Below are 18,198 nucleotides of genomic sequence, written 5' to 3'. Positions count from 1 at the left end.
GGCCAGTAAGCCCTGTATTTCTAAAGAAAGCTAAGTTATACTTTGTCATAAGGGTCAAGTGAAAAAGTATGAAGCAATTTGCTTTCCCTTAAAGAATTAGATGTCAGCTATTGATAACAGTGATATGAGTTGTGTTTTGTAGTTCACATCTTTTTAGATGAAGTTAAGATAGAAACAGCTCTAGGCCACCACTCAGATAGCCTGGTTTAGTGGAAAGAGCTCTGAACTTGGTGCCAGAGACTCTGATTTTAGTGTCAAGGTCTGTTACTTCTGTGTCACTTTGAGCAAGTCCTTGTAGGCCTCAGTTTCCTCATCTGTAAAATATGGGGGTTAAACTAGAGGATCTCTTGGTTCTCTTCTTGCTCTAAATATATTATATATGTCCACCTTATATAAATATATAATTTTTTAAAAATTTGGAATTCTGTGGATTATTCCATGAGTGGACAAAATGAGAGATTTTTGAAAATAAATTCAAGTGAAGAGAGGCAAAGCTGGCCTTAGAACCAGGGAAACTTGAGTTTAAGTCTTACAGTTGATATATATTGGTTAGGTGACCCTAGAGAGTCTCTACATCACTTAGTTCCTAAACAACTCTCTAAATCTATAAGCTGCAGAGAAGGGACTGACCTTCTCTTCTCTTCATCTGTTGAAGAAGTTTCTTCATCCCTATAGAGATGAAATCAGAAGTCTAGTTCTCATCTTGTCTTTTGTAATAAAATCCAAAAATTGGAATATAAGCTCAAAGTATTACAATTACTAAAATATAAGTTGAAAAAAAAATCTGTGAAATTACTTTGACCTTTTTAGAAGAAAAATGTCATAGGTGGAGTGCCAAACCCAAGAAATCTCCATCACAAAGAAATTTCCATGTTTTTGTCAATTGCCTATTTAGACAAACAATCTTTGTTATAACAAAATTCCAGTATAAGGAAAGGATTTTAATGCTCTGACAATCCTTTGTAAAGGGATTTGACTTTCTATACACCTCAAGCTGAGCTTACTATTAATGTGTCCTTCAACAGTTTAAAGTCAGAGAAAGGGGATAGGGTAGATAGGGAGAGAATAAGTAGAGAAGCAGGAGTGTGATTAATGGGATCCACAAGAAGCACTGACTGGAAAAGGGTCCCTTGACTTAAAAACCCAAAGCCCAATAATATTCATGGTAGAATGGGGAGGTGTCATTGTCAGTTGCTGTAGGGATGGGTGGTGGATGGAGTCTAGCAGGATGACCTCATTAAGAAAAAACCATGAAATTGTAAGAGTCACTTCACATAAGATCAGAACAACTTTCCTGTCCCAGTGATGTGACATTATCAGGTCTAAGATGATTGGCTATGCACATGCACAATTTCATGATTAACAAGGCAGAGTCCGCACACATGGGCTGGCAGTGTTTTTGAGCTTGAGATTGCCTGGAGCTGGGCATAATTAGTACTCATTTTCTGCACATGAGAGAGTCATACTAATACTTAAAGAATAAGGCTTTTCATTGGAAAAGGGGAAAAAAATATTACTTCAAATATTACCTCTAATTAGGGAATGTCCTATCAATGAAAAATTAGGTAAGGAAGTAGTAATTTTTGCTTTTTATTCATTAAAAAAGACACTATATATGGGGAAAAATTTTTAAAACAAAATATTGAACCTCAGAATGTTCCATGCCTCTAATCTCAGATATTTTAAGAATGATTTTTTTCAAGCACCTATAAAGAAATCACATGAAGTCATGTTTTTTCTCTCTCTCTCACCCATATCATATTAAATTGGCTCCCTATTGCCTCTATAATAACATACAGAATTCTCAATCTCACATACAAAATCTTTCCCAATGACTCTCATTTCCCACTTTTATTTTGTATAAGTCCTTTTTGTTCCAGTCAAACTGGCCTGCATCTGTTCCTCACATAACACATTCCAGATAGAAGAAAGGACTTGAGTTCAAATCCTATCTCTATAAGAAGTTGGCCAAGTCTCTTAATCTCTCTGGATCTTAGTTTCCTCATCTGTAGAATGAAGGAGTTAAACTAGATGATCTTTATTCTTTCTTCCAACTTGATATCTGTGAACTACTGATGTATGAACCTAATGATCCTGTCTCCATGCCTTTACAGTTGCTCTCTCCAATATCTGAAATTAGCTACTTTCTCACTTCTAATTACTCAAATCCTTCTTTAAAAAACAACTGAGGATCTACTTCCTCTTTCAGTAAGTTTTTCTGATCCCCTATTGGTTTCTACTTTTCCACTCCTGAAATTATTTTCCAGTAATGCGTGCTTTCCAATGAACTTAAAAGGAGAAAGAATCCTTGTTCTTGCTCCATCTCATTTCCTCTGGCTCAGTAGGGAGTGGTGGTCAGGAGAGGAAGGATATCTACAGATCCATCCTTTTCCAGAATATCTATCAAAAACGGAAATGAGGTTAATTCAGCAGGACATGTCCTTGATCAAATCATGTAAGTTCTGGGCTTTTCTAAATATTAATTAGCCATCTTTTTAATAATATGTTTGAATTTTTAAAAAAATATAAATCTGCTGACATATAATTTTTAGATTTCATTTTCTCCCTGACCACTCACTCTTGCCTTTTTTTAAAAAACCAGAACTTTCCTGTTGCAATTTTCTCATCCTCTATGGTCTTTCAAAGATCATTAGCTATAGCTCAACTATCCCATCTGCTGGTTCTTTCAATATCCTGGGATGGTATGTACTGGGGAATTTTATAGACATGGAAGATGTGACTCAGAGAAATTGGGTAACTTGAGTTACACAGCTCATAAATGTTCATGTTGAAAATTCAACCCTATGTCTCTTCTGACATCATACCAGATTAAAATCAAATTCTGTCTAAAGAAAATCATTATATGTATTGAAAGTTGTATATCACTTGGGTGACCTGAAAAGTAGAATTTAGTTCTGTCGTATGGCATGAATGCTATGAAATGGTTCAGTTGTAACATTTGAAGAGGAAATTTCAATCTCAGTCTAGAGTGATAAACTAACAATCACCCTAGCAAAGCATCAAGTGCCCTTGTATCAGCACATCATCTACATTAGCTTTCACTTTTTCTAAGCCAGTCTGACTCCAGGTGGTACCCATTAGTACAGCTGGACTTGATTAACTGTTCCATTTGGAAAGTTAATTTTCAGTAGTTTTTAATTCATAGCTAAAAGCCCTAACTAGGTTTGCATGTTTGAAAACTGAAAAGACTCATTATATTCTATTAGCATACTACGCTCTACCTTGCACCTGCACAGTTCTTTCCAATCTGAGCACTTTATATACCTTCGCTAATTAACCCAGAGCACCACCATCATGAATGATGTAAGCACCACTTTATGGGAGAGATCCAAGGTCAAGGGGTTAAGTCGCTAGACCATTGCTAGAGTCAGGATGGAAAATATACAGGTACAAAGTTGAAATTCAATGTTCTCATTTGCTATCCTTGATTCAACCCAAAGCTGACTCATTCTTACTTTCTTAATGTTTTAAATTCCCTTTCCCCCAATCATTTCTTCACAGTATACCTACAGGGATTTAACCAATTAGGTTTCTCAAGCAGATAAGCATTTCTTGAAACTTCCTGGTTGTATTACATTTTAAATAACTCAAAGAGGAGGAAGTAATTCACATTCCTTTCTCTCCTCATCCTGTATCTTTCCACAGTGATTCATGAAAACATAAACTTTTGGAGGTCATGGAACTCAATCTTCTCATTTTACTGAGGAGAAAATGTAGACCAGAGAATTGAAATGATTCATTTGGGTAACATAACTGGCTAGTAACAGAGTTGGGACAAGAGAATCCAGGCATCTTGCTTTCTAGTTTGGTACAATCCAAGCTGCTTCACATAGCATCACAACATGAAACATAAAATGTCTTGGAATTGGCTGAAGAAACTTCTCTGAGTTTGGGATAAAATAGCAAACTATTCAGAACTTATTTAGCATATAAGGCTCACCTAGTGGGAGAGAGGTGCCCAGCCATTGCCCCAAGAGGAATTCCAGGAGGAAGACCTCTGTCTCCTTCTCTTCTTGACTTTGTGAACTTGGAAGTGTTGGAAAGATTAAACTCATCATCACCCTAGCAGGGTCCATGGAACGAAAGTGGCTTGTGGCAGTGCCTGTGCGGAAAGCTAAGATCAAACTAGAGATTGGGAGGAAAGGAAGCTTCTCTGTTCTTCGTAGAGCCCAGCAAAAAGCAATAGGAGGTTTAATGACTTCCATGTGCCATCTATTGAGTGCTAATGTAACCAAGGTGGGTGGTAAAACGACTAGTTTGACTCTAGTTCTTCCATTTGTTCTTGCCATACTTTTCACAAAAATATGAAGACACACAAGTAAAAAGGATTGAATCATTTAATCTCAATTATGTTTTTAAGTGATTTATTATAAACAATATTAAACATCAATACAGCTAATTAAACCAACTTTGCAATTATTTACAGTTAAATAAATGATTTTCAAAACATAAAATGTTACCCCCACTTTATCTACAACAGTGTTGTTAATTTGTCCCCATTCGGTTTTGCTCTTACATATAGTTAAGGTGTACTTTTATTTTTCTGGTAATTTTTTGCCTTTTCTGATTTCATTGTACTTCTCATTCTTCATTTACATTTATGCACCAGGATTTAGTCAACTCTTCCTCTACTATTTGATTGCTGCCATTTTTGTTTGTTCATTTTTCAATGAACAAATTGTTGTTTAGAAAAACCCTGAACGGATTTTTGTTATTGTGCATGGTTGTTTTTGGAATATATTTTCAACATTCCCAATGACAGAATTATTGGGTTAATTTCAGTCAACTTTCTTCGATGATTAACACATTGTTTCATGCAATCTGAAAGCACAAAGTTAAATGAACAGGAAGTGAAAGCTTATGATGGATGTGTCCCTTGCAGCATTTAGATCTCTTCCACTTGATTAAAAATTCTGAGTTCCTCTTCACTGAATTGTTTAGAGCTTTCGAGCAGCCTCGGTTCTGATTAAAACAAATTAGCATCAAAGATCCCCTGTTGAATGAAGAATCATTAATTGAGAAACATGCAATGCTCCTTAATTACCTTTAGAACAGTGAGAGAACAAATAATGCTGGATTCCAGAGGGGCTTGGGAGCCTGCTCTGCAGCACACTGCACTGTGGGTACACACCATGGAGCCGCTTGAAGTAAGCAAGAGCCCCCAGAGCCAAGGGGGAATATCAATGCAAGCCTCAGTAAACACATTGTGGATTGCTTATCGAAAAGAAAAATATCCAGGTAATGACTAACTGGAAAGGAGAGAGAGAGGAGTCAGTTTATTACGTTGATGTGAGCTTTAAAAGGGTTTTTACACATGCCAATATTGACTGAGAATAAGGAACACGCTGTTCTTTATTGATACAAATTTAAGTACTTTGCGTAAAATATTTCCGCCTCAGAATCACTTGACAAGATGTCAGATACCTGTGGACAGACAGAGCAACTTTACAGTTTGAAGTGTAACAGAGACAAAAGAAAAAAAAGAAGAAAGTACTACAATAAAGCACCAAATAGCAACAAAACTCCACAAAAACCAGCTCAAAAGGAAAACTACAAAGTATGAGGTCACAGCTCAACCATTCCTTGCTTCAGAAACAATTTTTTAAAATCCTTATTATCTCATTACAACTCAGGTACCAAGGTCAGTGCAGTGTGATCCTCATATTTATAAGAAATCCTCCCCCTCCTTGAAGATGGTCCAGGAAGCACTTTATGAAAGAAAGAACAACTTCACTTTGATAACCCATTCATTTAGGCAGTATCAGGGTAAAGTTTTTCTTAAACTCCAACACATGTCAAGTGCATGTGTCTAGTGGTGTGCAATTTTCAGGTTGCATAAAGTATATGGAAGAGCATCATAAATTAGCTGGAAGGCCTTTGAGCAATGACCTCATTAAAGTTCTGTAATCCATGGGGATGTCAGTCAGGGAGATGATCTTCTCTTGGGCAAAGTCATAATTTAAAAACATTTATCAAACTCCATTCATAGGTAGCACTAGGAAAAGGACTAATGACAATAAAACTCTGCCCTTTTATGACACTTTGCATTAGAGTATCTGAAAACTAAGGAAAATAATGAATTCTCACAATCCCTTCGAGTGGGTAGATGAGCATTATTAGCCTAACCACTTTGGACAAATGGGGAAACTGATATGTCAATAGGCCAAAGGTTTCATAATAGATTGGTGGAAGAAAGGGAAGAAAACTTTCATGTTTTATCTGCAGTTCCATATTTTAATTATTAGATTGAAGTTTTATTAGGGAAAAGATAAAAACAATTAGATCCTTCTCCAAATAGACATATAGTTTTCTACATGGTTTTTATAAAATAAGGAAAGAAAAACTCACTAGATTATTGTTATTAGAGATTTAAATAACTATCTTAAGCTTTAACTCTATATTTTATTACACCATCAGGTCTTTATTTGGGAAATTAAACTTTCTTTCCAATTCCAGGAAACATGTTCTATATTCACTATCTAGTTAGATTAACATATCAATATTTTGGAGGAAAATTTCAAACTGTGAAGGAGGAAGAGCTGTCTTTGACTTTTTATGAGCCACAAAGGTCAATGGTTAGCAATACTCACCCTAAGATGAAATAAGAAAAACTCATGATTTTAAGAAAATATAATGAATACAGCCAAAAATAGAAGGAAAACAGGGAAGTGGGATTTTTTTTTTTTTTAAATACAGCAGGTTCTCTGATAAAGGTCTAATTTCTGAAATTTGAGGGAATTGGGCTAAATTTATAAAAATTTATAAAAAGAGCCATTCTCCAAATAATAACTGATTAAAAGATGAACAAGTAGTTTTTCAGAAATAATCAAAGCTATCTAGAGTCATATGAAAAATGCTCTAAATTACTAATAATTAGAGTGATGCACATTAAAACAGCTCATAACTATTAATTTATATAAGAAAACAGAAACATAAAATGGCAGATGTTGGAGGGGATATGGAAAAGTTAGTACACTAATGCACTATGGGTAGAACTGTGTATTGGTCCAACCATTCTGGAGGAATTATGCCCAAAGGGCAATAAAATTATGCATGCTATTTTTTGACCCAGCAATACTGCTGCTAGGTCTGTGCCCCAAAGAAATCAAAGAATTAGGAAATTCTTAGGAAATTAGAAAGAACTCACATAGACAAAAATATTTATAGCTACTCTTTTTATGGTGGCAAAGAATTAAAAATACAATATGCCCACCAGTTGTAGAGTGGCGAAACAGATCGTGGTATATGAGTGTTATGGAATATCACTGAGCTGTAGGAAATGACAAAGAGGGGCAACTATTTGGTGTAATGAATAGAGCACCAGCCCTGAAATCAGGAGGACCTGAGTTCAAATTTGGCCTCAGTCACTTCACACTTTCTGATTCTATGACCCTGGGCAAGTCACTTAACCTCAATTGCTTCAGCCAAAAAATGAAATAAAATAAAATAAAAAATAAAGAAATGATGAAGAGAATGGTTTCAGAAAAACACAAAAACTTATATGAGCTAATTCAAAATGAATTGAACAGAATTAGGAGAATGATGTACACAGTAAAAACAATATTATAACAACAATCAACTGTGAAAGAATTAGCTACTCTCTAATGATGATCATCAACAATTCCAAAGGATTCATGATGAAAAAGGATATCCACATATTTTATTTTTCTTGCATTCTCTGCAAAATGATTAATATGGAACATGTTTTATGTAACTTAATATCTATAATGGGTATGATATTTTTTGTCTTCTCAAAGTGAGAGCCTCGAGGGAAGAAGAGAATTCAGAACTAAAAATAAAAATTAAAAAAAAAAAACATTAAAGTGCTTGATCTTTCTTTGAAAAAAAAAAATGGAAATATGTTGTGACAAAATCTTTAGACCAAACCTTATTAGCTATTAAGTTTTGTAATAGAATTAGTTTGATCAAAGAAGAAATCAAAGTAATAGCAATTTTAAAATCTATTAATGCAATGTGGAGAAATAATAAGGTTAAGATTATAGAATACACAAAAATAGGGATTTGGGGGAGGAGAATCTGAAATGCACATTAAATTTCATAGACCTATAAACTCCTGGATCCTATATTTTAAAATAAAACAAAATTATTTTCTATTCCATAGATGTTGCCTCAGGCAATGTCCCCAGGCTTTCTAGAAAAACTAATGGTATAAAACATTTTTAAATTGGTTAAGTTGAAAGCTAATAGCAAATCCATTCTCTAGATATTAGAAAAGGCAGTCATGCTACTAAGTAATTGACTCTTTTCTCTTACCAAGAAGATCTGATCTATGGAAACAATTTTTTATGAGTTGTGTGACTCTTTATAAATGGAACCATCAGAAGATAGAGTATAAGCACCTTGAAGGAATGAATCATTTTCAGATTTGTCTTTATATCTCCTAGGCCCCAGAATTGAGTCTGTCATACAGTGGATACATAAATGCTTTGTTGAATCAGCTTAAATTGGAAAACAATACAAGGAAATTTTTGTTTTTAATCAATACTCTCTTGTCCTTCAAGAGAAAATAATTCGTCCTTTAAATAGCCAATGAAGAATGTATTATTTTCCTATGGAAAAGTCAAAATGGATTTTTTAGAATGAAAATAATGATAATTTTAGAGAACTGTTGAATCAAAGCAGTCACTGAGTGATGGTTTTCTTTACTGAGATAAATGGTTAGCCTTTGTGTGAGGGTTTGGGGGAAAATATGGTATTTTTTTTTCCCTCACAGGAGAGAGAGACAGCTTCAAATGAATCTAGTGTTGTGATTTTCATTAGGGAATAGTCTTGATAAGCATCCTGCCTGTCATTATATATGTATACTGTAGATATTTCATTTTGGAGTTGAAATCAAATTGTTTTAAGCCGAGTTAGTATTTTTATTGGTGTCCTTCCAGCTGGCCTTCACTTTAAAGTGCCATCGTATTTCAAACACACCGATCTCCTCAGGAAAAAAAAAAAATCATTGCTGCCAACAAGCATTGTTATAGGAAGCACAAAGGGAAGAGGATCTATGAAATATTTTATGTTTGCTTTTTTAAAAGCACTGGTGTGTCCCTTGGATAGACTCTTTTGACACTCTCAAAGATCCACTATTGAACTTGACTAAGAGAAGAACAAGGTCAAGAGAGCGATTTAACAATAGAAAAGGCTTAAACTAATGGCTTAGTATTTAATATCAAGCCTTATTTAAAATCCTGGAAATCCATAAACCTGAAAAATATTAAGGGAGGGGGAAAACATAGATGGAAAATATTTGAAAAATTATACCAATGGTATTAATTTCAGCTTAATTAAAAATGGAGTTTTGGCATATAAATATGTGCTATGATGGATAAAACACTCTCCTTAGAATTCTGGGACTTATTCTTATAAGGAATTTACTGAATCCAAATCCAGACATACTGATAGTAAAAGTAGAAAAACCTATAATCACATTTTCCTTTTTCCTTTTGAACAAACACTACCAACTGTCACAACATATAAGTGAGGTAGGTTGGCATTTTAATCCCATTTTCTTGATTAAGGACCTGAAGAAAGGAGAGATTAGATAACTTGCCCAAAGTTGAAAAAAATGATCTGGCATATGAGTTGATATTAAAACTTGAGTTTCTCCTGACAGCAGGTCCTGTCCCTGATACTAGATAATATGGAACTTTCAATACTTATAGATCACGGAGCAAACACACTTATGCATCTTGAGACATCCTTGTGCAAAAAGGGTCATGCAAGTATAAAGATGTTACATGAAATCATCCATTAATTTCTTAAAGATATATCCCAGACATTACTCATGCATACAGGTGAAGGGGCTTTATATCAATTAATCATGCACACAGCCATTTTAACTTTTTTTTAAAGCCAGTTATTGTATTTAAATAGTTCTGCCTGAGTAAAATGGCTGTTATTGCTATAAACAATAATAGTTAAAAACCAAACCAAAACAAACTATAATGGGAAGGTACAGACATTCTGATGTAGTAAGTATTGTAGATGAGGTGCTTTGTTGGTTTTTTGGCTTGATGAAGAATACCAGGGAATCAATCTTACAAAATTGAAGCCAACATTTCTCTTTTTGGATCAACTCTAGAAATGGGGGCAAAAACAAAGTGCCTCATTCCTCACAATCTGAGCTTCATTTTATCCACCAACAGGAGGTAGTTTCTGTGAAAAAAGTTTGCCCTACAGGGAGTGTGAGTAAGAAAAGTTGATAATTTTTAGAGTTAAAATAGTTTTAAGTAATGTAAATGTCTTTATTGTAGATATTTCTATTTAGTGTGAATATCTCTATGAACTTACTTCAATAAAGCTAGGACCTACTTAACCACTATCACACTTTGATTGCTATGCTTGATTAGACCCAATGAAATGACAGAAAATGGCTTCTTCTTTTCCAAGCACAGTTACAGAAGAAACTTTAATGATCTCAAACTAATTTGGCACCAGGCCTTTTCAGCTCTTGAGCTATCTAATAAGTGTCCTTTCCTAAAGGATACCCTTCATCCAAATGACTCTTAATCTATCCTACCTCATACTATCATCAACAGAATCTGATGTTCACAATGTGCCCCCAGAGGCTGTTTAATCCATAGGAATAAGAATAATCTCTGGATGCCCAACAAATAGTCAGTCACCTATCATCTGAAGACCTCCAGTGAGAAAGAATGACAGATTTAGATGTGGAAAGGACCTTAAATGTCTTCTAGCTCAATGCACATATTTTACAGATGAGATTAAAAAAATGAAATGGAATGAAGGATGTAAAAGAAAGCAAAATAGACGGGAATATATCTGTTAGGCTGCCACGTATACGTCTCAGTTCTGAAGATAAAAAATTGCTGGACTTGGAGCCAGAAAGACTTGGAGCATCTATCTTATAGGACTGTTATAAAGATTAAATGACTATATATGTATGTGTGAATTTATATATATATATATATGTATATATATATATACATACACATATATATATACACATTAACATGTATATATGTATACACACACACATACACACATATATATATTGCAAACTTTAAATCACTACATAAATGCTAGGAATAATTATTAGAAGGTTGGAGTGTGTGATTTCCCCTCAATCCCCCGACATGGGTAAAAAAGAACCATAGCGAGAAGAAAGTGACCAGCTGCTTCCTGTGGGGTATTATATAAAGGTCAGATAGAATACCACTATCAAAAAAAAAAAAATCCCAAACAAAAAAACCTTGCACAGGTGGTGGTGATTTCATGATTGACTCTGAAATTAAATAATAGAATATGTCAGTTTTTAGAAAATTCTACAGCTCCTGACTGTGCTAGACTCAGAGGAATTTGACAAGTACTTGACTTTAGTATTAATTAAGAGCAATTAATTTAAAGAATCCATGCAACACTGTAGGCAGAGAAATTTATATTTATAGCTAATCTCTCTTTCTGTAACCAGGACTGGAGTATTGGGCATTTGTCCTCTCTCAAATTATGCCCCTATTTTCATTTATGAATGATCCTGATGATGATTATGCTCAGTCCACCACTGAGTGAATCTGAAAGAAAGGATGAATAAGGACAGTCATGGAGATTTCTCTTCTTTCACAGGTAAGGAAATCCATTTGTACAAATATCATTAACTAAGTTTTATATTATAGGAGAGTCTTAATTATTGCACCATTTTTATAATAAGGAAGAAGAAACCAAGAGAAATGTGGCCTTCACTATAACTGAAGTGGAAAGATGCAACACTTAAATTTCAAAAAAGAAAATCTTTAAAGCCCTTTTATAACTAATTGTATGTCAAAAATTTAGTTTTATAGTATGTTAGAGCATTTTTAGTTTTGATCCCTGCACATTTCTGTGTAAAGAAATTACAATATCCTTTTGCACTGATTTTAAATGTGTTATCAATGAAAAGTTATGACATATGCAAAATATCTAGTTTAATGAAAACAATGCCATAAAAACAGCTGCCCTACTTATGTTCCTTAGAAATGAAGGCGTATGATAAAGACTATTATTAAAGGAGAGTTCTTGTAATACTGTAGAAAAATCCATCTTTACCCTAATGAAAACGACCTTTGAAATTTATAAAAATGAAGGAGGTAAGAGAGAAGCAATTCATTTGAACAGATTAGAGATCTGCATATATGTCTACAAGGTAGATAGAATACATGTTGCAGCATTCAAAACAAATTATTACAAATTATAAGAGGTTTGCATTTTCTTGTACCTTCTAGTCTGTAATGAAAAGTAACTTTAACAGAAGTTTAAGTATGAATTCAGCAAAATCATGATGGAATAAATGGTTTGGAATTGGCTGATTTAGAAATATAACCCTAGTCACTGTTGAACCAGTCATTAGTGGCCATCATTAGAAATTTCTAGATCTCAGAGGTGATCTATGATATTTTGGATGAAGTTTAACCTTAACAAAAAGGTTCCTCTTACAATATTTATATGCAAATAGTTCCTGATTTTCCTATCAAGGAAAAATAACTTTTGACAAGAAATCAATGCATTAATTTAGAATACATGTTGCAGGAAATGGGTGAACAAGTATCTGAACATCACTCAGTGGTTATAGAACTAGGTTTTGATTTAAGCCAACTTTAAAAGTCCTGGTTATTTTAAAACCTAGCTAATCTATCTGGAGGCACATTTATCCCATATACAAGAATTCTTAGATTGTTCTCAAATAGTTCTTCCAGGTTAATTTTGACTATTTTATTGTATTTAAATAATTGATATTTTTAGACATCTGAAAATCACAAAAACCTACAAACTAGAGCAATACTAATATGATTTACAACTATCTAGGGCATGTGCCGCTTAGAATAATTTAAGGCTGTTAAATTTTGTCCCTATCAATTGCATATTTTCAGTAGCCTAGCATTGGGTCTGATAAACAAGCAAAACACTCATGCCAGAGACAGAGAGCTACCAGTCATGCTTAGAGTCTTTTCAAATGCATATAACTGAGGATGCAGAGTTTTGTTATTAGAGAACTCTTTGACATGTTATGAGAATGTTGCATAATAAAAGTATCATTGTGATCACAATATAAGATATGCAGTATGGCTTTAATCAACCTATTAAAATATCTGATGCTTGTCAGTCTTAACCATTGTCATATAAATTATAATCTTGAAAAGTTCACATTTTCAAGTTATGTGAACCAAGTTGGATTTCAGGTAGATGAGAATATCTTTCTCTCAAGGGAATGCCATGATCTTACCATCTCCTAACACATACAGTTAGGTTAGATCTCCTCTGAAATCTACAAAACTGTATCTTTGCTATTAAACAGAATGAAACAAACAGTGCAGTGAAATAGTTCAATTTTTAAATGATTATTTTTGTCATCATTGGTTATGTCCATTTATCTTTTCCTTGAGCAAATCTTCATTTAAAACATCAAAAAAAAAAATGTTTACATGTTTCTAAGATAGTAACATAAATGATTGTTTCCAGCAAAAGTTTAAAAAATAAGTCTAGATGGCCTTTTTCTATGGTGTGGAATAATGGAAGGAGTTCAAAATAATCATTAAAAAATCACAAGATATTGATGGAATTATTCTAAGGATGAATCTTATTTTGATGCATGAAAAATATTTGAACTGTCATGCCAACATAAGGGATACATATTATTCACAATCCATAAATGCTTAATTATAAAAACAGTGAGTCATGGTTAGATACAATCTAACAGTCCTGTGTAAGATGTAATTATGTATTATATGATCATTTCTGATATATTTATACATTCAGTCCTCATAAAAATTAAGCCAAATTTCTATGTCATAAATGGCATGAAATAAATACAGAAATTCATAAGAGGGTCTTATTCTGCTAGTGTACCACCATGGCATGCAAGTAACTATGCAGTCAATTGGAAACAGCAAAATGTCATTACCTCCCTGAAATTAAAAGAAAATGGAAAATACAGATCAAGTATTGAACATCAGTTATAATTTAAAATCTTTTCTTCTTTAGTAAAATTGTCATTTATAAGAGGGTTGGACCCCTCTGCTGCTGTTCTTCACATTTAGTTAAGAAATTGCAATTCCAATCAAGCTCTAGGAAAAGTACTTAGCTTGAATCAACTGCTATCAGCCACAAGAATAAGATCCAGTTCAACTTGTGTAGTGTAAAATCCTTTTTCTTTTCATCTTGCTTCAGATGTTTCAGTCCTTGAGAATACAGTAAGCGTGGCTCCTTAAGGAGTTGTTAGCTCTAGGTCAATACTCTGGTCATGGAGGCCCATCAGTATCTTGGTCTCATGTTTAGAGGTAAGAATGCTGTTGGCATTGGCGACCAAATGTTCTTCTTGAATCATTTTCTAAGCGAAACAGTTTGATTGTGAAGCTGAGGTCACACTGTAAATTGGGAAGTGTCAACTTTAAAATATAATTACATTTGTGGAAAGTACAGACAAAATAAAATTCAGTAACCAGGAGAGGAACACCAAATAAAGATTATAGTTTTGGCAAAACTGCAGGTAGGTCATTTTTGGTGTGAGGCAATGATTCTTAGGCAATTAAAATATTTCCATACTGGAACAGAAGCTTATATACTTGTAAAATAACAATTTATACTCTCTTTAGGTTTGAAATATTGGAGGCTGTTTTTGGAAAGAAGGGAGAAATTGATTGCTGGACAGGCTTTTCCATGCTCTATCAGCTCTGATAATGAGTTAGTCAGTTGGCATGGAAGGCAGGAATGTTCTCTTCACTCAGAATTCTAATAAGCCTCTTATGGAAGGGCATACGATCTCCACCAAACCTGGCTCAGCTGAGTCTGCTTTCCAGTTGGATAAATAATCTTCCTGTTTCCAGACTGTTTTCTGACATAATATGGTCCTATAAAAGAGTTTAATGTAATATCTACATTCTACTGACTTAGTGATTTGCTCTCACATTGACAGTGAGATAAAACAATATCTAAATCCATAGCAATGGGTTCAATTGCTGATTATGTTTGATTAGTCTAAATTCACTTTTATGAAGAAAATGATATAATTTTGACCATCCAGGATTCAAAAACAATTTTTTGTTTCAGTTTTATAACAATTCCCTTCCCCTCCCTCCCCAAAGAATGATACTTATCCTCTATCCTTGTTAGGGAGTAATCTACATAGAGCTTTTTTTCATGATTGATGCAAGTGTATCTCTGATATGCTTAAGGTTATTGTAAAAATGGACGCTGTTTGTGAACTTCAATTCTGTTGCTCTTATAAAAGATTATTTCATGTCCGTGTTTGGGCCCACAAGATGTTCTGGTTTGGAGTGCAGCTGACTGCACATATGAAAGACCAGGGCTTGGAACTTGTGATCAGTGATTTTTGCCTCCATTAAAACTGAGGCTGTGGGATAGCTTGCAATGGAAGCCATTTGAAAAGAACAATAATACAGACTATACAAGCGCAGTTTCTGGACCTCAGACACAAGTTCCTTGACGTGTAGAAAGGTGATGCTTTCGATTTCGGACTCCTGAAGATTTATCTTTACTATCTGCTGGCTTCTGCTGTGAAATGTCTATGAGAGCACTCGCAATTGCAAGACCTAGAAAAGAAACCAAGAAAAGATCTTAATATCTAGTCATATTACACTAAAGGAGATACAATTTTGTTTAATTTTTTTTCCTTTTCCTGTAGGTCATCTGTCATATGAATTTCATTGTAAAGATTAAAGCTATTAAATACTTTTTTTTGTATTATCCAAAATGCTTCTCTAGCAAGTCAATTCCAAAGTAACCTGGCCATTTAAAAAGAAAAGGCAATATTATTAATATGAGGAAAGGAACAACCATCTTTCAAAAATGCTTTTAGGGGGCAACTAGATGGAGCAGTGGATAGAGTGCCAGCCCTGAAGTCAGGAAGACCTGAGTTCAAATTCAGCCTCAGACATTTAACACTTCTTAGCCATGTGACCCTGTGCAAGTTACTTAACCCCACTTACCTCAGGAAAAAAAAACAAAATCCTTTTAAATATTTATATTCAGGGTCTCACAAAACATCACATTCAGTTGTTCCAGTGGACTTACCCAATTTTTTTAATACCTGAAAATGAGTTAATGTTGTGGGTATTCAAGTGATGATATTTTGCAGGAAGGAAAGCACTTATGAGCCATATTATGCAAAGAAAAAGTTTTTGTCTAGATGTGTTCTCTAGCATAAGAAAAGTATTCAAGATACCAAAAAAAAATCTTTGCCAAAATGATCCTTTGTACATAAATGAGACCTTATTCTCAAGGATCTCACATTCTAAGTAAGGGGACACTGTATATACATATTAAGGAATAGTGGCCAGAGAATTTTAATTCACAATTCACAATAAATTGGGTGGTGAGGGGGGGAAATCTTTGCAATAAGTTTCTCTGATACAGATTTCATATTCAATATATATATAAAGAACTGTCATTTTCTAATAGATAAGTCGTCAAAGCATATTAATAATCAGAAGAAAATCATACAAAAAACAAAATGTGAAAAATGCTCTAAATAATAATTAGAGAAATGAAAATTAAAGTAACAAGATTTCATCTCACATTTATCATACTAGTAGAGATGACAAATGAGGAAAATGATAACTCCTGAGTGGGCTATGAAAACATACATATAGTATTAGATTGTTGGTAGTTTTAGACGTTCTGGAAGCAGTTTGGAAATGTTTTTTGAAACTTATTAAAATATACAAACGTTTTGATCCAGCTATATCAATAGGAGACTTGTACAACCAAGAAAAATAAAGAGGAAAAGGACATGTATGTACAAAATTATTTATAGCTTCTCTTTTCAGTAACAGGCAAAAATTGGAGACTTAGGGACTGGTCTTCTATTGAGAAATGGCTAAACAAAATGAAGTATATGAATAAAATGGAATATTATTTTGCCACAAAAATTATGAAATGGAGAATTTCTGAGGAAACGGTGAAGAGCTTTATGAACTAATACAGAGCAAAGTGAGCAAAACTAGAACAATTTATTCAACATAGACAACTTTATGGAGAAGAACAACTTTGAATTCTGATCACTGTAAAACCAAGAGCCCAGAAGAATTAACAATAGCCAACACTTTTGTGGCACTTTGCAAAGTACTTTATAAATATTATCATTTTTATTCTCACAACAATCCTGGGAAATCAGTGCTATTATTATCCCTCTTTTACCGAAACAAAGTGACTTCCTCAAAATCATACAGCTAATCAAAGTGTCTGCAACTGGGTTTGAACTCAGATCTTGACTTTGGGAACAATGCTCTAGCCATTTTTCATCTCTTGAGAGTGAGGTGATAGACTTGAAAAATGATGCATACATTTTGGAATTTGTGAAACTAAAGAGATATGTATTGAGGTAATTTGATTTTTTAAAAAATATTTAATGGGAGGGAAAAAGGGATACATTCATGAGAATATTTGTTTCTTAAAAAAATCATTAACAAAAAATGAAATTGCACTTGCTCATAGGTCTAGTTAATGTGTTGGTCGGTTTTGCTGAACTAGTGTTTTCTCTCTTTAATTTTTGTTTTTCATTAAATGATAGCTCTCTGGGGAGGGGTTCAGGAAAAAATGTATTTAGAAATGAGAGTAGTGTAAAGATATATACGCACACATTTATGTATGTGTGTGTGTGTATATATATATATATGCAAATATATACACAAATGTATATATATACATATATGTGCATATATAACACATGCGTATACATACACATTTATATCTATTTGTAAAGAAACTGAGATAAAAAGAATCTGTTCCCTTCATTTGATTGGAAAAATTAAGATGGTAAAAAAATAAATTTCCCAACTTGAATATATAATCTCTAAACTAATACATTTCTTACATCCCACAACTGATCTTAATAGGTTGATTGTCTTTGTGACCTCTGAGATTCTTGGAAGAAACAAAATTCCCTGAATAACTGTCCACTGAAACAAAAGGCTGGGCTCCTTTCTTTCTGAGTCAGTGAAATCTGATGAGCTACTTTAATTTTGCCAATGGTCTTCAAGGGAGGGGTTCTGATCTTCAAGCTGAAGGAATCCTCTTCATTGATAAGGTTTTAGATCTACTCAAGTATCAAAAGCAAATAGTTTTCAGTTAACACCAAGTCAGGTTGTTGGACTTGAAAGTAATTCTTCCTTTTCTTTTCTTTTCTTTCCTTTCTTTCTTTCTTTCTTTCTTTCT

The 18,198-nt window shown here is 33.7% G+C and overlaps 1 protein-coding gene across 1 annotated transcript in view; it reads right to left on the bottom strand.

Moving 5' to 3' along the window:
- Positions 1-11,089: 11,089 nt before the first annotated feature.
- Positions 11,090-18,198, bottom strand: part of ATRNL1 (attractin like 1) — a 1,270,304-nt gene continuing 1,263,195 nt past the window's right edge. The window contains exon 29 of the mRNA XM_051981495.1: positions 11,090-15,575. Within this exon, the coding sequence (XP_051837455.1) occupies positions 15,451-15,575 (125 nt within the window). The 3' untranslated portion in view covers positions 11,090-15,450. The remainder of the gene's footprint in view (positions 15,576-18,198) is intronic.

This window comes from Antechinus flavipes, chromosome 2, assembly GCF_016432865.1.
Source record: "Antechinus flavipes isolate AdamAnt ecotype Samford, QLD, Australia chromosome 2, AdamAnt_v2, whole genome shotgun sequence".
In the NCBI taxonomy this organism is placed as follows: domain Eukaryota; kingdom Metazoa; phylum Chordata; class Mammalia; order Dasyuromorphia; family Dasyuridae; genus Antechinus; species Antechinus flavipes.
This window is presented reverse-complemented; position numbering and strand designations above follow the sequence as displayed.